General features: G+C 39.4%; 1 protein-coding gene across 5 annotated transcripts in view; it reads left to right on the top strand.

Annotated features, from left to right (window-relative positions):
• Eef1akmt2 (EEF1A lysine methyltransferase 2) overlaps positions 1-18,605 on the top strand; it is a 51,746-nt gene extending 33,141 nt beyond the window's left edge. For all 5 annotated transcript variants that reach the window (XM_023709019.1, XM_012513488.2, XM_023709020.1 and 2 more), the window contains 3 exons: positions 5,169-5,276; positions 10,680-10,896; positions 18,233-18,605. In XM_023709019.1, the coding sequence (XP_023564787.1) occupies positions 5,169-5,276; positions 10,680-10,896; positions 18,233-18,327 (420 nt within the window). In that variant the 3' untranslated portion in view covers positions 18,328-18,605. The remainder of the gene's footprint in view (positions 1-5,168; positions 5,277-10,679; positions 10,897-18,232) is intronic.
• The last annotated feature ends 3,054 nt before the right edge of the window (positions 18,606-21,659 follow it).

Below are 21,659 nucleotides of genomic sequence, written 5' to 3' on the forward strand. Positions count from 1 at the left end.
GAGGTTCTTGCTAAATTGCCCAGCCTGGGATTGAATTTGTGATCTTTTCTTTTTAGGCTCCCAAGTAGCTAAGATTACAGATGTACACCATAATTCCTTAGAGATTTCATTTTGTCCTTTTTTTTTTTTTTTTTCATTTTTTGTGATTTTACTGAAGCACAAATAAACATGAACACAGGCCATCTACTCATTTTCTTCACTGCGCACCTGGCATTGGGATTGGTGACTTGGATGGCTAGCTGGGCTGCTCTTTCCATGATGGCCTTGCAGGTCTTAGAGGAGATGTTGTGAGCAATCTCTGCACAGTAATACTTGTTGCACATCAGCAGCACCTCCAGCTCCTTAACATTGTGCACCAGGAACTTCCAGAAGCCACTGGGCAGCATGTGCTTTGTCTTTTTGTTACTTCCATAACCAATGTTGGGCATCAAGATCTGGCCCTTGAACCTCCTCCGTACCCTGTTGTCGATGCCTCTGGGTTCCCACCAGTTGTGCTTAATTTTGACATATCAGTCTGATTGGTGCCGGATGAACTTCTTGGTCCTCTTTTTTGATGATCTTGGGCTTCACGAGGAGTCTGCGGGCCGCCATGGTGCCAAGAGGGAGATGGCTGCCACCTCCGTAGGCAGCACCGAGGAAGAGCTATTTTTGTTTTTTTGAGACATGGTCTTCCTATGTAGTTCGTTGGGACTTGAACTCACTACATAGTCCAGGCTGGCCTCAAAACTCAGGCCTCAGTCTCCTGAGTTGTGGTATTACAGACATGTACTACAATGCCTGGTTTTTGCCTGAAATTTTGTCCTCCTCCTCTTCCTCTCCCTTCTTCATACAGGGTTTCACTACACAGCTTGGACTCATAGTGATCCTCCTATTTGCAGCCTCTCAAATGCTGGGATTACAGTCATGTGCCAACATGCGGGGACTCAGTCTCGGGTTCAGTGCACCGTGGGGTTGGGGCTGGTGTAGCAGTGCCACAGCATGCGCTTCATCTGCTGAGCTATGTTAACAGTCCTTGCCAGAGATTTTAAATTCATTGTTTGACAAGTAAATTTAATAGGTGGTGCTATATATTCAGAACCTTGCATATGCTAGGACAGCAGTCTATGGCTGAGCTATATCCTCAGCCTTTTTAAAATTTTACTCAGTGAAAGGGTCTTGCTAAATTGCCCAGGCTGGCCTAGAATTTGCAGTCTCTATCACCCCATACCTTAGTCTCTGCAGTGTCTGGGATTATAGGCATTTACTACTATGCCTAGCCAATTACCTCTGTGTGTGTGTGTGTGTGTGTGTGTGTGTGTGTGTGTGTGTGTGTGTATGTGACTAGAGATGGAACCCAGGGCCTCCACAGGGTCTTACCAAGTTGCTCAATTGTCCAGGTTGGGCAGTCTCCTTCCCTCACCCTGCCAGTATTGAGGCATATTCTTATTATAGACTTTTAAATTGGTATGTTTGCTTTATTGTCCTCTGGCTTTCTTTTTTATAATGTATTGTCAGCTGTGAGGCCACTTGGCTGTTTGAAAGCCATCTGTCCCCTCATAAAACACATTCCTGCTCCCTGGGTGCTTTGAGATTTTTGTTTTTAGGTGTTTTTTTTTTTTATGTGCAGGATCTCACTACACAGCTTGGACTTATAGTGATCCTCGTGTTTTCTGCCTGCCTAGTGCTGGGATTACAGGCGTGCGCTACCACGCCTGGACTCTATCGCTGGTTCTGTGCACCTGGGGGCAGGACAGCATGGCATGTGGTGCCAGGGATCAAACCCTGGCCCCTAAGCAAGCGCTTAGTCTGCTGAGCTATCTCACCGGCCCTTGTTTTTAGTTTCTATCAGACATACTATGATACATCTAGATGTGATTTTCTTTATTTTTATCCTACTTATAGTGCTTCTTGAATGTATAGATTGGGATCCTTTGCCAGTATTGGAAAATTTTCAGCTACGTGACATTTTTTCTTCTTCCCCATTCTCATTTCCTCTCCTCAGATCACACACACACACACACACCCCTACGTCTGTCTCAGTATGTAGATTGAACTCGTAGTGATCTGCCTGTGGTCAGCCTCCCAAGAGCTGGGATTACAGGTGCACACCCATGCCCAGTCTCAGTTGCTGTCTCAGTGTGCCAAGCAGGTGCTTTAGTCCACTGATCTATCTGGCTGGCCCTTCCGGTGTCATATTAGATCTTTTAGATTTTTCTTGACTTTAGTTTTTCATCCCTTTGTCATTCTATGTTTAAAAGGAATATGTTTTTTCTTTATTACTTGTTAAATTTTTTTATTGTCTAATCAGCTATCAATCCCATTCCTTTTTTTTTATTAGTTTGCAGTCATATTTTATTGGTACATTTTAGGTATATATCATGATCACATTCATCACAGGAGAATTTAGGGCCAGGAATATAGCTCAGTGGCATAAGCACCTGCCTGGCGAGCACAAGGTCCTGAGTTCAGTTTCTGGTTTAGAAAAAAAATCATCGGGCATTATAGAGAATTTGTACCTGTACATTGTATAACTTGATTATTTTTTTCCCCATTCCCTTGCCCTCCCCTCACCTTCTCCTCCTCTCTCCATTTACAAAGCTTTGCTTCCATTTTTCCTTTTCTCATTTTTTCCCTTTCTTTCCTTTTCCCTTCTTTTTTTCTCTAGTTCTGTTTCATTTGAACATTTTTTTCTATTTCACAATATCTTTTCTAAACTCTTTTTTTTTTTTTTTTTGTGGAACCAGGGATTGAACTCAGACCCTTGCGCTTGCCAGGGAAGTGTTTATTCCACTGAGCCATCTCCCCGGCCCCACAATATCTTTTGTACATTTTTGTCTTTATATATTTTTGGTTCTCACACCAGAGAAGCAATGCAGTATTTACACATGTGTGTCTGATGTCTCAAGGTGCATCTATTTACCTGAAAATATTTCAGGTTTATCTTTTTTTTTATGGAAGAGCAGTACTACTCCGTTTTACAAAAAACCTTGCATTGTCTTTATCCATGCATTGATTGATGGGCATTTGAGCTGTTTCCAAGATGGGACTATTACAGACTGTGCCACTATAAATGTGGGTGCGCTTATATCACCGCGTAAGGATGTTTTTAATTTTTCTAGGAAGATACCAAAAAGGGGAACAGCTAGGTTGAATGGAACCTCTAGTCCCAGATTTTTGAGGCATCTCCACATTGTCAATCACATTCTTTTTTTGGGGGGGGCAGAACTGGGGATTGAACTCAGGCCCTTGCGCTTGCCAGGGAAATGCTTATTCCACTGAGCCATCTCCCCGGCCCCATCAATCGCATTCATTTTTTTTTTTTTTCAATCACATTCTTATAACAATTTTTTTTTCCTCTTGGTACTAAGGATTGAACTCGGCACCTTGCACATGCCATTCGGCACTTATGCCACTGAGCTGTCTCCCTGGCTCTTCAATCCCATTCTTGAATCTCTTAATTATTACATTTTCAGTTCTGTTATTTGTTTGGTTCATTATTAAAGTTCTCAGCTTGACATAGTGAAACATGCCTGTAGTCTTAGTGTGTGGAAGGCTGAGGCAGGATTGCTGCACATTTGAGGCTAACCTGCCAACATGGTGAATTCCATCAGGCTGAAATACATAGTGAGACTTTCTTAAGAAAAAAAAAAAGTTCTCTGCCAAAATATTTCAGCTTTTCATTGTCATTATTTCATTTATTTCAGTTGCTTTAAAATATGTTTCTGATATTCTTCTACTTGGCTGTCCTTTGGGGTGTCTGTTTCTAATGTCAGTTTCTACCAAACGTTTTTGATCATTTGTTGTTTCCTTGCATGTCTGCTTATTTTTCTCTGAGTACTGAATTTTTTTTTTTTGTGGAACCAGGGATTGAACTCAGGCCCTTTTGCTTGCCAGGGAAGTGCTTGTTCTATTGAGCCATCTCCCTGGCTCCTGAGTACTGGAAATTTAATGTGAAAAATGGAGATAGTCTACAACTCCAAGTGATTGTTGTAGGAACTTAGAACACCCACGTGAGATTTTTGTAAGTTGTATTGTAAGACTATATAGGTGTGGCAGAAGTACTGAGCTGGTTAGAGTTGGCAGAATTGTCTAGGTCTATTGGAGAGGAATTGAGGGAAATAAAAAAAAAAAAAGAAAAAGAAAAGCTCCAAAAATAAGAAAGGGAGAAACTATCAGACAAGCAGTTGGCATCAAAAAAAGAGATGGTAGACTGTAAGCATAAAACTAAAAATAATAAGCAGCAAATGCTCCATGGAAAATAATTGGTGTGGTGCTCTTTGAGTACAGATTAGGCGTGAGTCACTTATGGTGGGTAAGGATGTTGCGTGAGGTAGGAACAGGTTGAGTTCTGAGGAAGTAAACATTTAGTAAGTAGTGAAGAGCACCAAGGGAATTTCAGGGCACACTGTACTTTGCAAGTTCTATTGTTTTTCCTATTTCCTTTCTAATTATTTTTAACCTCAGTCTAAAAGTGTTCAGCAGTCAGGGAGTGGGGTGAGAAGCAGCAGCCATGCTGCTGCCACAGGTGCCACACACCCTGCTGGGTGTACAGTTGGTGAGCAGCACAGCTCTTGAGTGCAGGGCAGTTTCTAGAACTCTGGGGCGCATTAATCTGTGCTGATTATTAATCTGTGCAATTATTATTAATCTGCCTCACAGGTTTTTTTTTTTTTTTTTGGTAAAGATTTAATAGAATGTGTGGAATAGTAATCGTCTTTTAAAAATAATTACAAATATAGGATGGTTAATAATCACATGCTGGAAGAGAATTGAATAATTTGTAGTTACACCAGAGGAAAAAATTTAAAATCAGTACTGTACTACATACACGTTTAATTTATATAACTTGAGTTAAGGACAATTTCTATATGAACTTGAGCATGTCAGTATCAGAAGTTAATATTTTGTTTTCTAGCTTGAGGGTTTATTCATACATTTTCATTATCTTTGAGAAAATTTCTTTTTTGAAAAGCAAATCAAATATAAAAATAAGTTAATAGTCATATATAAGTTTAATATTTTGCTTTCTATTTTGACTATAGTAAAATTTACATTGTAGATGTGGGATATTATATATCATTTGATCTGTAATAAAATTAACATAATTCAATACTAAAGGAACAGTGTAATTCATAAGGAAAACATACTAAAAATTTAAAACTAAAGTATAAAATTGTTTCTGTCTCTAGGCAAAATTTGGCTTCTCTGATATTACGGGAATTGATTATTCTCCTTCTGCAATTCAGCTTTCTGGAAGCATTATAGAGAAAGAAGGGTTATCAAACATTAAATTGAAGGTAACTGCTATTTAAATTACTCTAATATTTTTATTTTTAATAGAAGTTATAAAGATTAAATGTTTCTAATAAGAATTTATCTGTTGACATCTTAGAACTTATACATTAATGATCAAACATAAATAATGCAAATTGATTTGTTTTGTTTTGAGACAGTTTTGCTATGGCATTCAGTCTGGCCTTGAGCTCACTGTATAGCTCAGGCTGGCCTCAAACTCAAAACAATCCTCCTAGCTCAGCCTCCCAAGTGCTGGGATTATAAAACAATGCACATTCAAACATTTCAAAGTAATTGTATGAAAAATTTACTCAGTTTAGGGAAATTTTTTCTCTTTAGGAAATTTTTACTCTTTTTTTTTTTTGTTGGCAGAACTAGGGATGGAACTCAGGTCCTTGCGCTTGCCAGGGAAGCACTTATTCTACTGAGGTATCTCCCCGGCCCTGAAATTACTCTTCTTATATACATGTGTGTTTGTACACTATTCCCTTCAATCTTTGCAAAAACTTACAAATAATACCTAACTGTGGATTAACCAGATTAAAAGGATTGATTGATTGATTGATTGATTGATTGGAGAAGAAATTTTTTTTTTTTAATTTGGCTGGGTCAGGCTGCCTTAAGGGCGGGTCTGGTAAGCCACGTGGAGCTGGGCATCAAACCTCGGTCCCCTGTGCCTGACTGAGTTTGCTGGAGCAGGCGCTTAAACAACTGAGCTAACCTGCAAGCCCCCGATTGATTGGAGACAGGGTCTCACTATGTAGTTCAGGATGGTTTTGAACTCACAATGTAGCCCAGGCAGGTTTCAAACTCACATCCGTTCTTCTGCCTCAGCCTCCCAAGCACTAGAATATAAGTGTGTGCCACCATTTCTGGCCAGATCAAAAAGTTTTGAATGCTTAGTATGGTATAATATTGCCAAAGATCCATTTTTTGTGTGCTAGGATTGGTAAGGTAAAGACTTCTACCTTTGTATTTCTAGTCCAGCTTTCTCATCTGAGCTTTAGAATCATATAAAAGATGCCTATTATGGATTCAGTGAGGATGGTTAATATTCTCTCAAATTGATGAGTCCAAAATCAAACTTTTGGTTTCCTTCTTAAATCTGTTCTCAGTAGTCTTTCTCAACTCTGCTAATGACATCATCTTTCACACTGTTGCACTAATTTTTTTTTTTTTTTTTTTTTGCATTTTTAGGGAAGGCGCTACAGGGTGTTCAGGGTCTCACTACCTAATCGGACTGGTAGTGATCTGCCTGTTTACAGCCTCCCAAGAGCTGGGATTACAGGTACCACCATGCCCAGTCTCAATTGCTGTCTCAGCTCGCCCTAGGGGTGGGACCCCCGGCAAAGCAGGTCCGGGGAACCCCTGGCCCTTGTGCCTGCTTGCAGGCACTTTAATCTGCTGAGCTATTTGGCTGGCCCTTGTTGCACTACTTTAAGGAGTCATCCTTGATTCTTCCTTTTAAAATCCCATGTCCAAACTGGCTGTGGTTATTCCAGTGTGTGGGTGGGTGAGGCAGGATTTCTATGAGTGGGCTACATAGTGAGCTGAAGGCCAGCCTAAACTACATAGTGAGAGCCTGCTTAGAAAAGCAAAAAGGCAGAGAAAAAAAAATCCCATGTCCAATTGTTTTATTTTTAGAATATGTCAGGAATGTGTACATTTCAGCTCCTATCAACCAAGTCTCAGTCACTATCATTTTTATTTATTTATTTATTGTTTGTTTGTTTATTTGGTACAGGATCTTTCTACATAACTTGGACTTATAGTGATCCTTCTGTTTCAGCCTCCCAAGCCAGCGATGCAATTACAGACATGCATCATCACACCTGGTTTTGGTGGCCGGCACAGCTTGCCTGGAGTCCCAGGGCTTGCATGGCATGCGGTACTGGGAATTGAACCGTGGTCCTTGTGCTTGCCAGGCAGGCACTTAGACCACTGAGCTGTCTCCCCAGCCCCCACCATCATTTTTTTTTTTTTGCCTTAACTACCACAGCAAGCAGCCTTTTATTTGACTCCCCATTTCTGTTTTTGTTTGAGATCAGGCTGGTCTTAAGCCCAGGGCTTTTGCACTGAGCTATAGTTTTTTTGTTGTTGTTGTTTTGTTTTTTGTCCTTTTGAGACAGGTTCTTGTTCAGTTGTTCAGGCTGGTCTCGAACTCAGTTTGTAGTCCGGGCTGGCCTCAAACTCGCAGTGATCCTCCTGCCTCAGTCTTGTAAGTGCTGAAATTATAGGCATATACCACCATGCCTGGCAAAAATGTTTTTTGAGAGAATCTTACTCAGTTGGTAAATTGTCCAGGCTGGTCTAAAACTTGAAATCCTTTTGCCTCAGCTTTCCGCAGTGCTGACTGTGGAACGTGGCCACCATGCCTAGCAGTTCCTGTTGCTTCCTCTGTCACAGACCTCCTTTGACTTCCCTTTGCATTCCTCATGGAATCTGAACCCCACTCCCAGCCGTCCTGAGTCTCTCATTTCTTCTTTCCCCTTTGTGCAGTAGCCCCCAGTTACCCTGGCTTTGTGTTCCTTAAGCGTGCTCTGGAGTCCTTACACCTGTTGCCCTCCGCCTAGGCGTTCTTGTACCAGCATGTTTGGCTTATTACTGTCTTTCAGATCTTTGCTCAGATAATCACCTTTTTGGAGAGGACTTTCCAGAACACTTTTCCAAAATATTTTCTTCCCAGTTACTCACTGTGTTTTCACTCTGTTTTTATTTTCTTTATTGTGTTTCATATTCTGTCTTCTGTTGTTATAACTGAATACCACAGGATGGGTAATATAGAAAATGTAGAAGTTTATTTAGTTCAGCATTTTATTTTATTTTTTTGGTATTTTTTTAGGAAAGGGTCTATAGGGTGTTCAGGTCTCACTACTAGATCGGACTGGGAGTGATCTGCCTGTTTACAGCCTCCCAAGTGCTGGGGTTACAGGTGTGCACCACCACTCACAGTCTCAATTGGCATCTCTGTGCACCCCAGGGGTGGGGCCAGCATGGCAAGCCCAGGGATCGAACCCTGGCCCTTGAGCCTGTTTGCAGACGATTTAATCCGCTGAGCTATTTGGCTGGCCCAGGTCAGCATTTTAGAGGCTGAGAAGTCTAAGACCATGGCAGCAGTGCATAGTGAGTTTCTTCCAGTATCATAATGTGGAGGATAACATGTGGTAGAACAGAGCAATTGTGCCAGAGGGAATATGCTTTTACAGTGAAGCCACATGCTCAGTAACCCATAATGTACTCAAGAAAGAGCACTCACCTGACCCAGGGACCTCCCCAAAGTCCCACTTCCAAGTACCAGCAACAAAAGTATAAAGGACAAAAAAACCCTTAGTATATGACTTTGGGGATTAAGTTTCCAATACATGAGTTCTGGAGGATACACTCAGACTATAGCTTTTTATTTGTCTTTCTGTATAGACTACCGGGCTAGTCTAATAAAGGAATTTAGCGCTTTACTCACTGTTGTGTCCCAAAGTAAGTACCTGTGAAATGTTTGCTGAACATTTATACAAATATTTAGGATGAAAAAGCTTCTCCAAAGTTAGTTCTGGCCAGTGTGAGGTCCTGAGTTTGATTTCCAGTACCAGAACAAATTCCCCCCAAAACACAAAGTTCTTCAGACTGGTAGTCATTACTGTGTTCATGTATAATGAATACTTTGGATATGAGGGAAAGGGGAAAAAAATCCTATTTTCCAATTTTTTCAATACTGGAGATTAAATGTAGGGTGCTTTGTAATGTTCACATTTTTAGAGTCAATAGGAGGGCCAGACAGATAGCTCATCACATTAAAGCTCCTGCTTCAGCAGAGCGCAGTTGCTGGGGTTTAATCTGTGGCATGCAGTGCCGGCCCTGCCCCTGGGGTGTGCTGAGAAGGGGATTGAGACTGGGTGTGGTGGTGTGTACTTGTAATCCCAGCTCTTGGGAGGCTGAACACAGGCTGATCACTGCGAGGTAGAACCTGTACTAAAATACAAAAATAAAGTCAATAGAAGTTTTTTTTTTTTTTTTTTTTTTTTTTTTTTTTAGATAAGGTCTCACTATGCAGTTTAGGCTGGCCTTGAATTTATGGCAGTTCTCCTGCCTCAGACTCCTCAGTACTGGGACTGTCGGTGTGCACCATCATGCCTGACTGGGAGGAGTTTCAGATAAAATTCTGCTTACAGTTATTTTATTATATTTGTATGAATAATCATGTAATTATTTTTTTCAAAGTAGCTTTTCAAAGTTAAATTCATTGGCAAATTTTGGAGAATATTTTATAAAATTGACACAGATCACTGTCTCAGATAGTTAAATTCTGTCAGGTTATTGAGAACAGGATGCTGATGTATGACTAAAAACGTAAAGTGCAGGATATTTACCAAGGTAAGTAATTGTAATTTCAACAGTCATTTAATTTCTGAGCTTCCTATCATTCATATATCCATTAGTAGCTTTGCAAGCTGCTCAGTCAAAGCAAAAGAACTTGTGATTTACCATGTTTACTTTCAGTCACACAACTAGACATATAAGCTAAAAATCCCATTTCCTGAGTTGCAAATATATTTTGTCCATTTTAAACATGACATTTAAACATGTCAAATATTTTACTTTTTTTTCTTTTTAAATAGTGCTGGAATGCTGGGCCTTTGCACTGAGCTCTATCCTCAGGCCTTTTATTTATTTGAAACAGGAACTTGCTGAATTGCCCAGGATGGGCTCAAATTTGTAACCCTCCTGCCTCAACCTCCCAGAGTGCTGGGATTACAGGAATATACTACCATGCCAGTGTAAATATTTTACTTTTGATATACATTTTCATAATTCAGGCTTGTGAATTTCATGATGTGCTGGTATTATTTGGCTTTGATTTGTTTCCAAATTGTAGAGATTTGAAATGTTCAGCAAACTCTGTTAGCCTCTCTTACTGATCTTGGCTTTAATAATCATGGCGTGAAGTTCATAAATTTAACTGTAATGTAGCAAATATATTTATTATATGTAAAATGCCATCATAATTAAGCCTTTATAGGTTGTCACTTAAATTCTGAAAAGATTGTGTTTGGGGCTAGAGAGGTAGCTCAGTGGCACAAATGTATGCCTGGCAAGTGCAAGGCTCTGAGTTGAATTCCCATAGCAAACTACCACTCCCTTAAAAAACAAAAAACAAAAAACAAAAACAGGAAGCTAGGCATGATGGCACACACTGGTAACCCAGCACTCAGGAGGCTGAGGCCAGTGGATTGCTAAGAGTTCAAGACCAGCCTGGGCTCCAAAATGAGCTCAAGACCAGCCTGAACTGCATAGCAAGGCCCTGTCTCAAAAAGACAAAATGAATAAATAAATAAAATAATACACCAAATAAAATTCCAATAAAAAGATTGTGTTACTCGTTCTTACACAGACATTGATTTTTAATATAGGTAGAAGACTTTTTGAATCTTTCTACAGAGCTGTCTGGATTTCATATTTGTATTGACAAAGGGACTTTTGATGCTGTGAGTCTTAATCCTGATAGTGCAATTGAGAAGAGGAAACAATATGTGAAATCCCTCTCCATGGTGTTGAAAGTAAAAGGCTTTTTCCTAATAACCTCGTGTAATTGGACCAAGGAAGAGTTGCTAAAGGAATTCAGTGAAGGTAAATGGCTGCATGGTGTTCCAGTTTGCACTTACCTTAGCTTTTTTAAGTAGGTTTTTTCCCCCCCTTGGTGTTTTAGTGTTTCACTTTCCTATTTGTAGGAATTGCCTGCTTTTCTTCCCTGTTAATGGCCATGGTAATAACTTTTAACTGTATATACAAAGCACAGAGAAATAACGTTGGTTGAGATCCAGAGCCCTTTTTAAAAATTTTCCCAGAAATCCTCGGACAGTTAAGTACTAAAATTTATGAGCCTGTAAAAAATCAAGTTTTTTTTTTATTTAAGCAGTATGATCTTTTATTTAAGCTATACAATCTGTTATTTACAGAATAAAAAAGCACATGTATTATGCTTTTCACTTCAGTGCACTGATTTAACTGACAAATCTTTAATAAATTGAAGCAGTATTTTTAAAAGCATTATGTGATGTTACATGGTGAGATTTTTTTTTTTCTTTTTTCTCTAGTATTGGGATTGAACTCTGGACATTTGTACTGAGCTATGTCTCTAGTCCTTTTTTATTTTGAGACAAGGTCCCACTAAGTTGCTAAGTTTCCTAGGCTAGGCTCAAACAAACTTGACTTCTGCATCAGCCTGTCAGAGTACTGGGATTACAGGTGTGGGATTACAGCTACTTTGATTACCATGCCCTACTGACATTTTCTATTTTCTAGATGTCTTGCTCTAGTGGTCATTTAGTTATTTAGGATTTATCTTGGAGAAGGATTATTTTGGATTTGTCTTGTTTTTAGCATATGTAGGACAGTTATTTTAAAAAATTAAATAAAATATAGGGAATGTTAAAAATTTTATCTGAGTTTCCTAATATTTTCTAATTCTTAAGGAAACTGTTTCCCTTTTCACCATTTTGGTGCCAACGTAGGCTTCTGTAGTGGTGGATGTACTAATTAGGAGCTTGTAAACATTGCAAGTCTGTAATCTATACACAGAATATTTTCAGTTCTCTGGTTGACTGCCTTGCATGTTTTAGGGAATATTTTTATCCGCCAATGTATTTGTAAAGTATATAGACATTTCTGGGCAAGTATTTTGAAAATGTTTAAGTATTTGCTAACTTTTGCCTTTGGATTCTTCTCAGATTAGCATGTATGTGTGTATGTATGTATTTTGGAAGACAGCAGGAGTTTTCAGGATGAAGTCATAAGTAAATGATAGGGCACTAAGTATTTGGTTAAATTCTGAAGCTCTGTTGTTACAAGCTGGGGGGATTTACCTTAAGAGAACGGTTTACTGCACACTGTTATTTATACCTATACTGTATGGGCTGCATCTTAGATTTTCTTTTTGGTATTAAGGGACCAGGCAGGTAGAACAGTTAAAGGTACCCCCTTGTGTGCCTTCAGTGGGTTTGAAAGGTTAAATAATGTAAAACTTGAAGTGTTTGAGGCTAGAAATGTGAGCTTGTGGCTTCATTACCATTGCCTCTGGAAAATTAGAATTATATGTGATTTATTATATTTTATGCCATTAATTTTATTATCTTCAACATTAAATTTGTTTCCTTTAGAACTGCTGAGGCCCCATATCAATAGTCTTTCCTTCTTCCGAAGCTTGACAGTTTTAATAAATGCTCAGAGTTGTACTGTGTTGGGCGAGTTCCTTTCCTGGTTTTTAAGTACAGGTGTTCTCTTTTACTCCTGGAACCAGCAGACAAAAACATATTTGTCTGTCTTTGATAATGAGGAACAGACTTTAGCCTGCTGTAGAGTGCTTAAAAGTGTGTCTGTGTCTGCAAACTGTTGAGTAAACTCTTTATGTTCAATTTTAGGACTAAATACAGAGTTAAAGTAAGTGAATGTTATAAGAGGAAATGTTAAAGAAATAATTATATACCTTCAGCGATATGTTTTTTAGTCATGAGTCTGTTAGAAAATGGTGTTTGGAGTTAGCTGCAGGACAGTAACTGTACCCAGCCATGCATCACTGTCCAAACCTTGTTACTTGCTACTCAGAATGGCTGCCACATTTTCTTCACCTTACTTGTTTTTTTTTTTTTTTTTTTGCGGAACTGGGGATTGAACTCAGATCCTTGCGTTTGCCAGTCAAGCACTTATCCTACTGAGCCATCTCCCCGGCCCGACCTTACTAATCTTTTAAGGTTCTTTGCTTTTCTTTCCTTGTTTGAAGTATATTCATAAGACTATTGGAGTAAATCTTGCATTTTTCCCATTATAGTGCTATTCATGAAGCATAAATATTATGTGCTGTAATTTGTTCAGGGAGCATCAACTTGAATCCGTTATCAGATATTATAGTGTTCTAGTTTAATGTTCAATTGGCTTAACTTTGTTACAAAGACAATTAAAACAACAATAACCTATTTTACTGCAGCTGTAATGCAGATTCATTATGAAAAAAGTTAAAATATTAATAAGCTTTTTACATAAGCATATAGACTAAAATTATTGAATTTATTTTTGGAGGGATAGGCTCTTGCTATAGAGTTCAAGCTGACCTTGAACTCACTATGTAGCTTTTCTCTTGTTGCTGAGACAAAATAGCTAAAACCCACAGCTAAGGAGGGAAAAGGGTTGTTTATCTCACAGCCTGTAGAGGTTTCAGTCCATAATTTGTTAGCGCCAAGGCAGGGTGGCCTGGCAGACAGGCATCAAAGGAGAAACAGTTCATGGTGGGCAGAAAGTAGCAAAGCAAGCAAGACACTAGAGAAGCTGCCTTCTATCCCTTATATTGTATCCAGTCTACCAGGATTAGGGTAGTGCCAAAGCAATTAGTGTACTGATTGAGTAATTACCCCCTCTTAATCCTAACACCCTTAATCCTAGCATTGCACTATGACTTGACTCACACTGTCTAGATTCAGTCACTTCTGAAAAAGGCCCACCTGTGACTGCATGAGGCTTTGAGAGGGCATTTAGACACAAGCCATAACACTGTGTAACCCACGCTGGCTTTGAACTTGAGGCGATCTTTCTGTTTCAACATTGTGAGTGCTGGGATTACTGGTGTGTGCCATCACACCTGGCTAAAGTCATTTGTTAACCATCAATGGAATACAACCATTGGTTAAGATTTTGGCTGGGCATGGTGGCATCTAGCTATAATCCCTCCATTCTGGAAGGCTGAGGCAGGAGACAAGTTTGAGCCCAGCCTGGCCAATTTAATGATTTAATGAGACCTTGTATCAAAATGAAAAGCATAAGTGGCAAGCTGGATTTGGTGGGGCATGCCTGTAGTCTTAGCACTTGAGGGGCTGAGGCAGGAGGATTGCCTCTAGTTTGAGGCCAGCCTGAGCTACATAGTGAACTGAAGACCAGCCGAACTACCCAGTAAGACCTTGTCTTTAAAAAAAAAAAAAAAGCACACACACACACACAAAAGCACAAAGGCTGGCCAGATAGCTCAGCGGACTAAAGCACCTCCTTAGGCAGAATGCAGTGGCTGGAGTTTGATCCCCCGCATGCCATACTGGCCCTGCTGAGATGGCTATTGAGACTGGGTGCGGTGGCGCATGCCTGTAATCCCAGCACTTGGGAGTCTGAAAACAGGAGTATCACTGTGAGTCTGATCTACACTGCGATCCTGTAGACCCTGTACTAAAATTAAAAAAGAAAAAACATAGGTGGGCATAGTGGCACATGTTTGTAATTCCACCACTCAGGAGGCTGAGGCAGGAGGATCACCATCATTTCAAGGCGAGCCTGGGCTATGTAGTAAAGTTGGTTTTTGAAAAACCCCAAAAATAAAAACATAAAAAATAAAGAAAAATAAAAATTGACTGAGATGTAGCTCAGAGCAAAGACCTTGGGTTCTTTCCCCAGTACCTTGTCCTTCCTCAAAAAGATTCTGGTGCGTTACATGCAGAAATATCACATAAATTCAGTAGGCTTAGGTTCAGGGACTTAAAGAATTAGTCCTGGAAAATTGACACTACTATATTGTATCTTGTAAATGTTCATTTTAAGCATATGTAAAATAAGCAAACAAATATGAGTAAAGAGGGCCGGCCAAATAGCTCATCAGATTAAAGGGCCTGCATCCAGGCACAGGGTGGGGGGTGGGGTGGTAGGGGGTTGTATCCCCCAGGGTCTACTGGCCCTGCCCCTGGGGCGTACTGAGCCAGGAATTGAGACTGGGTATGGTGGAGTGCTCCTGTAATTCCTGCTCTTGGGAGGCTGTAAACAGGTGGACCACTAGGAGTCCAGTATAATAGTGAGAACTTGAACACTGTAGAACCTTCCTCCCCCCCAAAAAAAATTGAATATAGGTATGTGTCCATGTACCGAAACAGTGGTTCCATTTTGCAACATTAAAGTATATCATTATTATTATTATTATTATCATTATTATTATTTTAAAGTATATCATTTATGATGCTTTCAATTACCTGTTCTTTGAGAAAGTTTTTTTTTTTTTTTTCCTTCTTTTTTGGTAGTATTAACGATTCTACCATGGAGCTACCACTTAGTCCCTCTTAAATTTTTTGTTTTGAGACAGGTCTTGCTAAGTTGCTTTAGCAGGCCTTGCGTTTGTGATCCTCCTGCTTGTACTTCTTGAATTACAGGTATGTGCCACTGCACTGAGTACATGATTTTTTTTTTTTTTTTGAGACAGGATCTTGTACTTGTGAAGATCTGGCTGCCTTGGCCTTCCAACTGCGGGGATTATAGGTGTGCTTCACCATGCCTGGTGATCTATTGTTTTTTTTTTTTTTTTAAATTTTATTTTTGAGACAGGTTTTACTATGCTGTTTAAGCTGGCCTTGAGCTCACTTTGTAGCCCAGGCTGGCTTTGAACTCTCAGTAGTCCTCCAGCCTCAGCAGTGAGTGCTGGGATTACTGGTGTGTGTCACCACACCTGGCTGGTAATCTGTCTTTTTTTTTTTGTGATCTGTTTTTAATGAGTATCTTAGTACTTATGTATTAAGATTTAGTGGGACTGGGGGAGATGGCTCAGTAGAATAAAAGCGCAAGGGCCTGAGTTCAATCCCCAGTTCTGAAAAGAGAGAGAGAGAGAGAGGGAGAGAGAGAGAGAGAGAGAGAGAGAGAGAGAGAGAGAGAGAGAGAGATTGATTTAGTGAAATTTGTTGATCATATTCATGGAGGCATGCATGCCTGTAATCCCAGCATTCTGGCACCTCAGGTAGGTTGATAGAGAGTTTAAAGCCAGTCTGGGCTGTATAGTCCAGTATGAATTGGAATATGTAATGACATAAAATATAAAAATCCAGTTGATACAAATATATAATAATTTAAATATTTTTTTCTTTTATATGCTTACAGCAGTTACTTGAACTCAAAGCAAGGCAACAGAAAAACAGTCCTCTCAAATTGTTATTCCTATCACTGAGGGAAAACAGTGGTTAACTTTTTTTATTTTATTTTTTTGTTTATTTTTTGTGGTGCTGGGAATCAAGCCCAGGGCATTGTACGTGCAAGGCAAGTGTTCTACCACTGAACTATACTCCCCATACTCTTTTGTTTTTAGAAACCAAAGTGATAAAATGTTGTATTTATTTACATGTTGTTTTAGAATTTAGGGAAACACCACATTGTTTTATTGGGATCTTTACAAATCACTGTGAGTTAGATAGGGGACTTTGGTGTCTGTAATTTCCTTGCTTAGAATTCAGGAGCCTACAGCGGATTAACGCATCTGCAAGCAAGCGCAGGGGCGAGGGCTTCGATCCCCGGACCTGTGTGCCAGCCCCACCCCCAGGGCATCTGAGAAGGCAATTGATACAGGGTGTGGTGGTGCACGTCTGTAATCCCAGCTCTTGGGAGGCTGTAAACAGGTGGATCACTATGAGTATGATCTAGTAGTGAGACCCTGAACACCCTGTAGACCCTTCCCTAAATACAAAAAAAAAAAAAAAATTCAGGAGCCTAGGGCAGCATCTCAGTAAGCAGTAAGCCTCACAGTTGAACCCAGGACATTTGAATCCAAGTCAGTTTTGTTTTGTTTTTTAATAACCATCCTGTGCTACACTGGAAGTTATTAGTTTCTTTTTTTTCCCCAAGACTGTTTACTGGTTCAATTTGGGTTTTGAACTTTGCTACAAATCATCATCATCATCATCATCATTATATTATTATTATTATTATTATTATTATTATTATTATTATTTGGTGGTGAGCTCAGCCCAACCTGGGCATGGGGCTGGCGTGACATGTTGTGGCAGGAATCGAACCATGATCTCTGTGCTTTCCTAAGCTTGCCTAAGCAGGCTCTTTAGTCCGCTGAGCTATCTAAAACGTCCATAAAATTTTACTATTTTAATGACTTTTTAAATGTGTAATTCAGGGCCCAAGGGAGATAGCTAAGTAGAATAAGTGGTTGCCTGGCAAGCTCAAGGGCCTGAGTTCAATCCCCATTTGGGGGGGGGAAGTGTGTAATTCAGAGACATAATAAGTACACTCACATCATTGTCCAGTTATCCTCACCATCCATCTCCAGAATGTTTTCATCCTCTACAATTTTTTTTTTTTGTATTTTAGTACAGGGTCTGCAGGGTCTCACTTGGACTCCTACTGATCTACCTGTGTTCACCCTCCCAAGAGCTGGGATTATGGTGTGCGCCACCATGCCAAGTCTTAATCACTGCCTCAGTGCACCCTGGGGGCCGGCCAGCAAGGCACTCCGGGGATCAAACCCTGGCCACTGCGCTCTGTCTAAGCAGGCACTTTAGTCCACTGAGCTATTACAAATTCATTTTTGTTTCCAGGTTTTTAAACTTTTTTGCCTTCAACATTTTTATATGTGTGATATGGATTGGTTGAATTCCTGTAATAAAACCTTATGAAAATTAGTGTGCCTGGCAGTGTTAAGAACTGAACACATGATAATTGTTTCCTATAAAGAGGGCAGTGAAATAGGCTAGGAGAGATGCAGGTGAAAGGGATGGTAAACAGGAAGTGGACAGAATAGCAGATTAAGAGGGAAAGTCTTTTTTGCAGTTTGTTTTCAGTTATCTGTTCCTGCTTCATTTCAAAATCTTTGTTGGATTTGCACATACATGCCATGCACTCATAGTAGAGCTAGGAATCGTGATATTCAGTCACTATTTGGAGTTTGAAATCAGTTTTATAAAGAATTTAAAAATAAATGTTAGGGAGTCATGATGCTGTGTAATGAGGATAAGTTTGAGACCAGCCTGGGCAATTTAGTGAGACTGTCTCAATATTAAAAAAGTAAAGCAGTGGGGATGTAGTTTAATGGTAGAGGGCTTTTCTAGTATGTATGTGGCATGTGTGAGGCTCTATGTTTGCAAAAAAAGTGAGAAGTACAGTGTTATTACAAATTTACCTTAGTTGAGATTCAGTACCTAATTAAAAGTATTTTAATTTTGTCCATCAGGATTTGAACTTTTTGAAGAGCTGTCAACACCGACATTCAGCTTTGGAGGCAAATCTGGAAACAGTGTAGCAGCGTTGGTTTTCCAGAAAAAGTGAAACTCTTCTTGGACAAATTCAGGTAGCTTTTTAAAAGAAGCTACACGGCAACATAAACCTGATGCAGAAAGTACAGATGCAAATAAAATGCTTAGTGAGTACACAGGGTACACTTAGTGACTCATTATGCTGGGATGGTGAAGAAAAATCATGAGTATGCAAGTGGTTGCTCTTAAGAGATTGATGAAGAATAATTTTGTTTGCATTTATACTTTGAAATGTAAATATTTTTCCTTTTTCCTTTGTTCCCCTTAAAACAGTTTTCTGTAGTTACTAAACAGTTATTTGTATTTCAGTAAAGTTGAATTTAGTGTAGCTATTTAGGAAGATTTCATCAAACTCTTCGACTGCCAGAATGCCAAAGCAAGTTTCTTAGTGTTCTATTAGAATATAAAACATAATAAAAAAAATACTATTTTGGGTTGCATGGTGGTTACTTTTAAAAATAATGTATGTATTTATATATATATATATTTTTTTTAATTTTATTTGTGTGTGTGTGTGTGTGTGTGTGTGTGTGGCCAGCTCAGCCCACCAGGGGGCAGGGCTGGCTGGCATGTGGTGCTGGGGGATTGAACCGTGGTCCCTCTGATTTGCTAAGCTTGTTCTAAGTAGGTGCTTTAGACCACTGAGCCATCTCACCAGCCCCTATATTTTTAAAATGTATTTGGTTGCTACAGGGTCTCACTACACAGCTCAGACTCAATGATCCTCCTGTTTTCAGCCTTCCCAGCGCTGGGATTACAGGAATGCACTACCACGCCCGGACTGGTGCTCAGCCAGTGTGGGAGTGGTGCTGGCTCAGCGTGTGGTTCTGGGCATGGAACCGTGCTCCCTGTGCTTGTTTAAGCAGGCACTTTAGTCTGCTGAGCTATCTCACCAGCCCTAAAAATAATTTAAAAAGTGTGAACAACTTCCTGACCTTTACATATGTAATTAGACAAAATCATAGAAATATGTCTCTTGATCAGGAAATATTTATTGCCAGGCTTGGTGGCACACATCTGTAATCTGTCATTTGGGGTTTTCAGGCAGGAGGATCACAAGCTGAGGCCAACTTGGACTACATAGCACAATCCTGTGTCAAAAAACAAATCAAATCAAGACGAAAATAATTGGATTTTGTCATTCTTCTGGGAAAGGATGGTGTCAATTATATAAACTGTCAGGGCCATAGAGGCACATGTTGCAGTTAAGGGCTCATTTAGCAGGACAGCGAGCTTTTTTAGCTTGGTGGCATAGTGTTTAGCATGTACCCGAAGCCTTTGGTTTAACCCCCAAGTATTGGAACAACAGAAACAACAACAAAGCTACTACTTAATGCCATTTTGCATTGGGGTTGTGGGGTTTTTTGGGGTGGGGTGGGGAGGTCTTTTTGAGACAGGGCCTTGCGATGTAGTTCAGGCTGGCCTTGTGCTCCCTTTGTAACCCAGGCTGGTCTCCAACTCACAATGGTCCTTCTGCCTCAGCCTCCCCAGTGCTAGGATTACAAGCATGTGCCACCACGCCCAGGCTGGCGTTGTGTTGTAACATTGGAGTCATAATGCAAAGTTTTTAGAAGTTTATGTAAGTCTGTATAACTTGATGCTTTTTTTTTTTTTTTAGCTTTTGGGCCTATTGGGTTATAAAACTAACAATTTTTATTATTTTTTTTCCATAATTTTATTGATAAACAAATAGCAATGAGACAGTTTCAAATCAAATCGCTAGGACAGTTTCAATAACTAACACACTGCATACATTCTTCAACAATTTTTATTATTGTTTTTATTTATTTTTGTGTTTTAGGGAAGGGTCTACTGGGTGTTCAGGGCTCTCACTGCTAGATTGGACTTGTAGTGATCTGCCTGTTTACAGCCTCCCAGGAGCTGGGATTACAGATGCGCGCCACCATGCCCAGTCTCAATTGCTGTCACAGCACACCCCAGGGGTGGGGCCGCACAGCAGGCCAGGTGATCGAACTCCCAGCCCCTGCACCTGCGTGCATGCGCTTTAATCCGCTGAGCTATTTGGCAATCCACAATTTTTATTATTCAGTAAATGAATAATTAAGTACTCTTTTTTCTTTTTTGAAGGTAAGGAGTAAGCTGAATCTTAGATCAACACTAAACAGTTATATTATTATTTATCTTGAGCAGGATAGCTGAAGATATTTTAGATGAACTTTTAGACAAAAAGCACTTTAGGGAAGCATAGTTTATAAAGTATAAAAAGTAAGAAATTACTCCAAAGTATATCCAGTGTAAACATCTTAAAAATTGTGTAGGTTTTATGAGACATAGGCTCTTAAACTGTAGGAACAATAGTTTTATAATCTATTGAGGAAATCTAGTTTTTGGGTTTTTTTACATTAGTCTTTGATTTTAAATATAATAAGTAATCTTTTAGAGTTTTGAGTGGCTTTGTATATATATATGCTATGTTAAAGCATTAATCCAACAAAATAGGTTTTCTACACGTGACTAGACTGAGACATTGAATTTGATTCACAGAAAACTCAGAATGGATCTTTGTTTTAAAAAATAGCTGTTTGAGACCCTGGTAGGCATGTTTGTTCCATTTCAAAAGGTAAAGGCTTTTTTATTTTTGTGTTTGAATCATGGAGTCGTTGGTTTGTTAGGATAGGGAATTACCATTCTTATCACTTTAATTCTGCTAGAAGGCAGGTTCTTAAGGATTGAAATAAGAATAAATGGAAAGTACAACATGTTAATATGAAATTAGTATTTTCAAATAATACTAAGATGTTAGGAACCAGGACATTAAATGTCACCAGTTAATAAACCATAAATGAGTTATTATTAAACTTAGTTGTTAAATCTTATGCATTGTGGGCAACTATGAACAAAATTATAAGAAGAGCAGTGAGTTAGGTAATGAATGCTGTTTCTGTGGATAAGAAGTTGGAATCGTAATTATATTTAATTAAAAGGCACTTATTTTGAGGAAACTTGTTTGAAATGCAAACGAGATTTCTCTGAGAAGCCTGCTCCTAATTGTTGCTTTTTATGATGATGTTATTGCTGTGTAACAGGCCACTTCTACGTATAGGAAGTATGTATGTATGTATGTATGTATGTATGTATGCAAGTCCCAAGGGAATCGAAGCTTGAATGTGTGGGCTGTACTGCAAATTAATGAAGAGAGAGTTTTAGGGCTGGAGAGATAGCTCAGTGGCATAAGCATCTGCCTGGCAGGCACAGAGTCCTAGTCCCTGGTACCAAAAAAAAAAAGCCAACCAATCAACCAAACAAACAAAAAGCACTTATAGAGAGTTTATTTATTTATTTATTTATTTAGTGTGTGTGTGTGTGTGTGTGTGTGTGTGTGTG

The sequence above is a fragment of the Octodon degus genome, unplaced genomic scaffold, assembly GCF_000260255.1.
Source record: "Octodon degus isolate 3935 unplaced genomic scaffold, OctDeg1.0 scaffold00010, whole genome shotgun sequence".
Lineage (NCBI taxonomy): Eukaryota > Metazoa > Chordata > Mammalia > Rodentia > Octodontidae > Octodon > Octodon degus.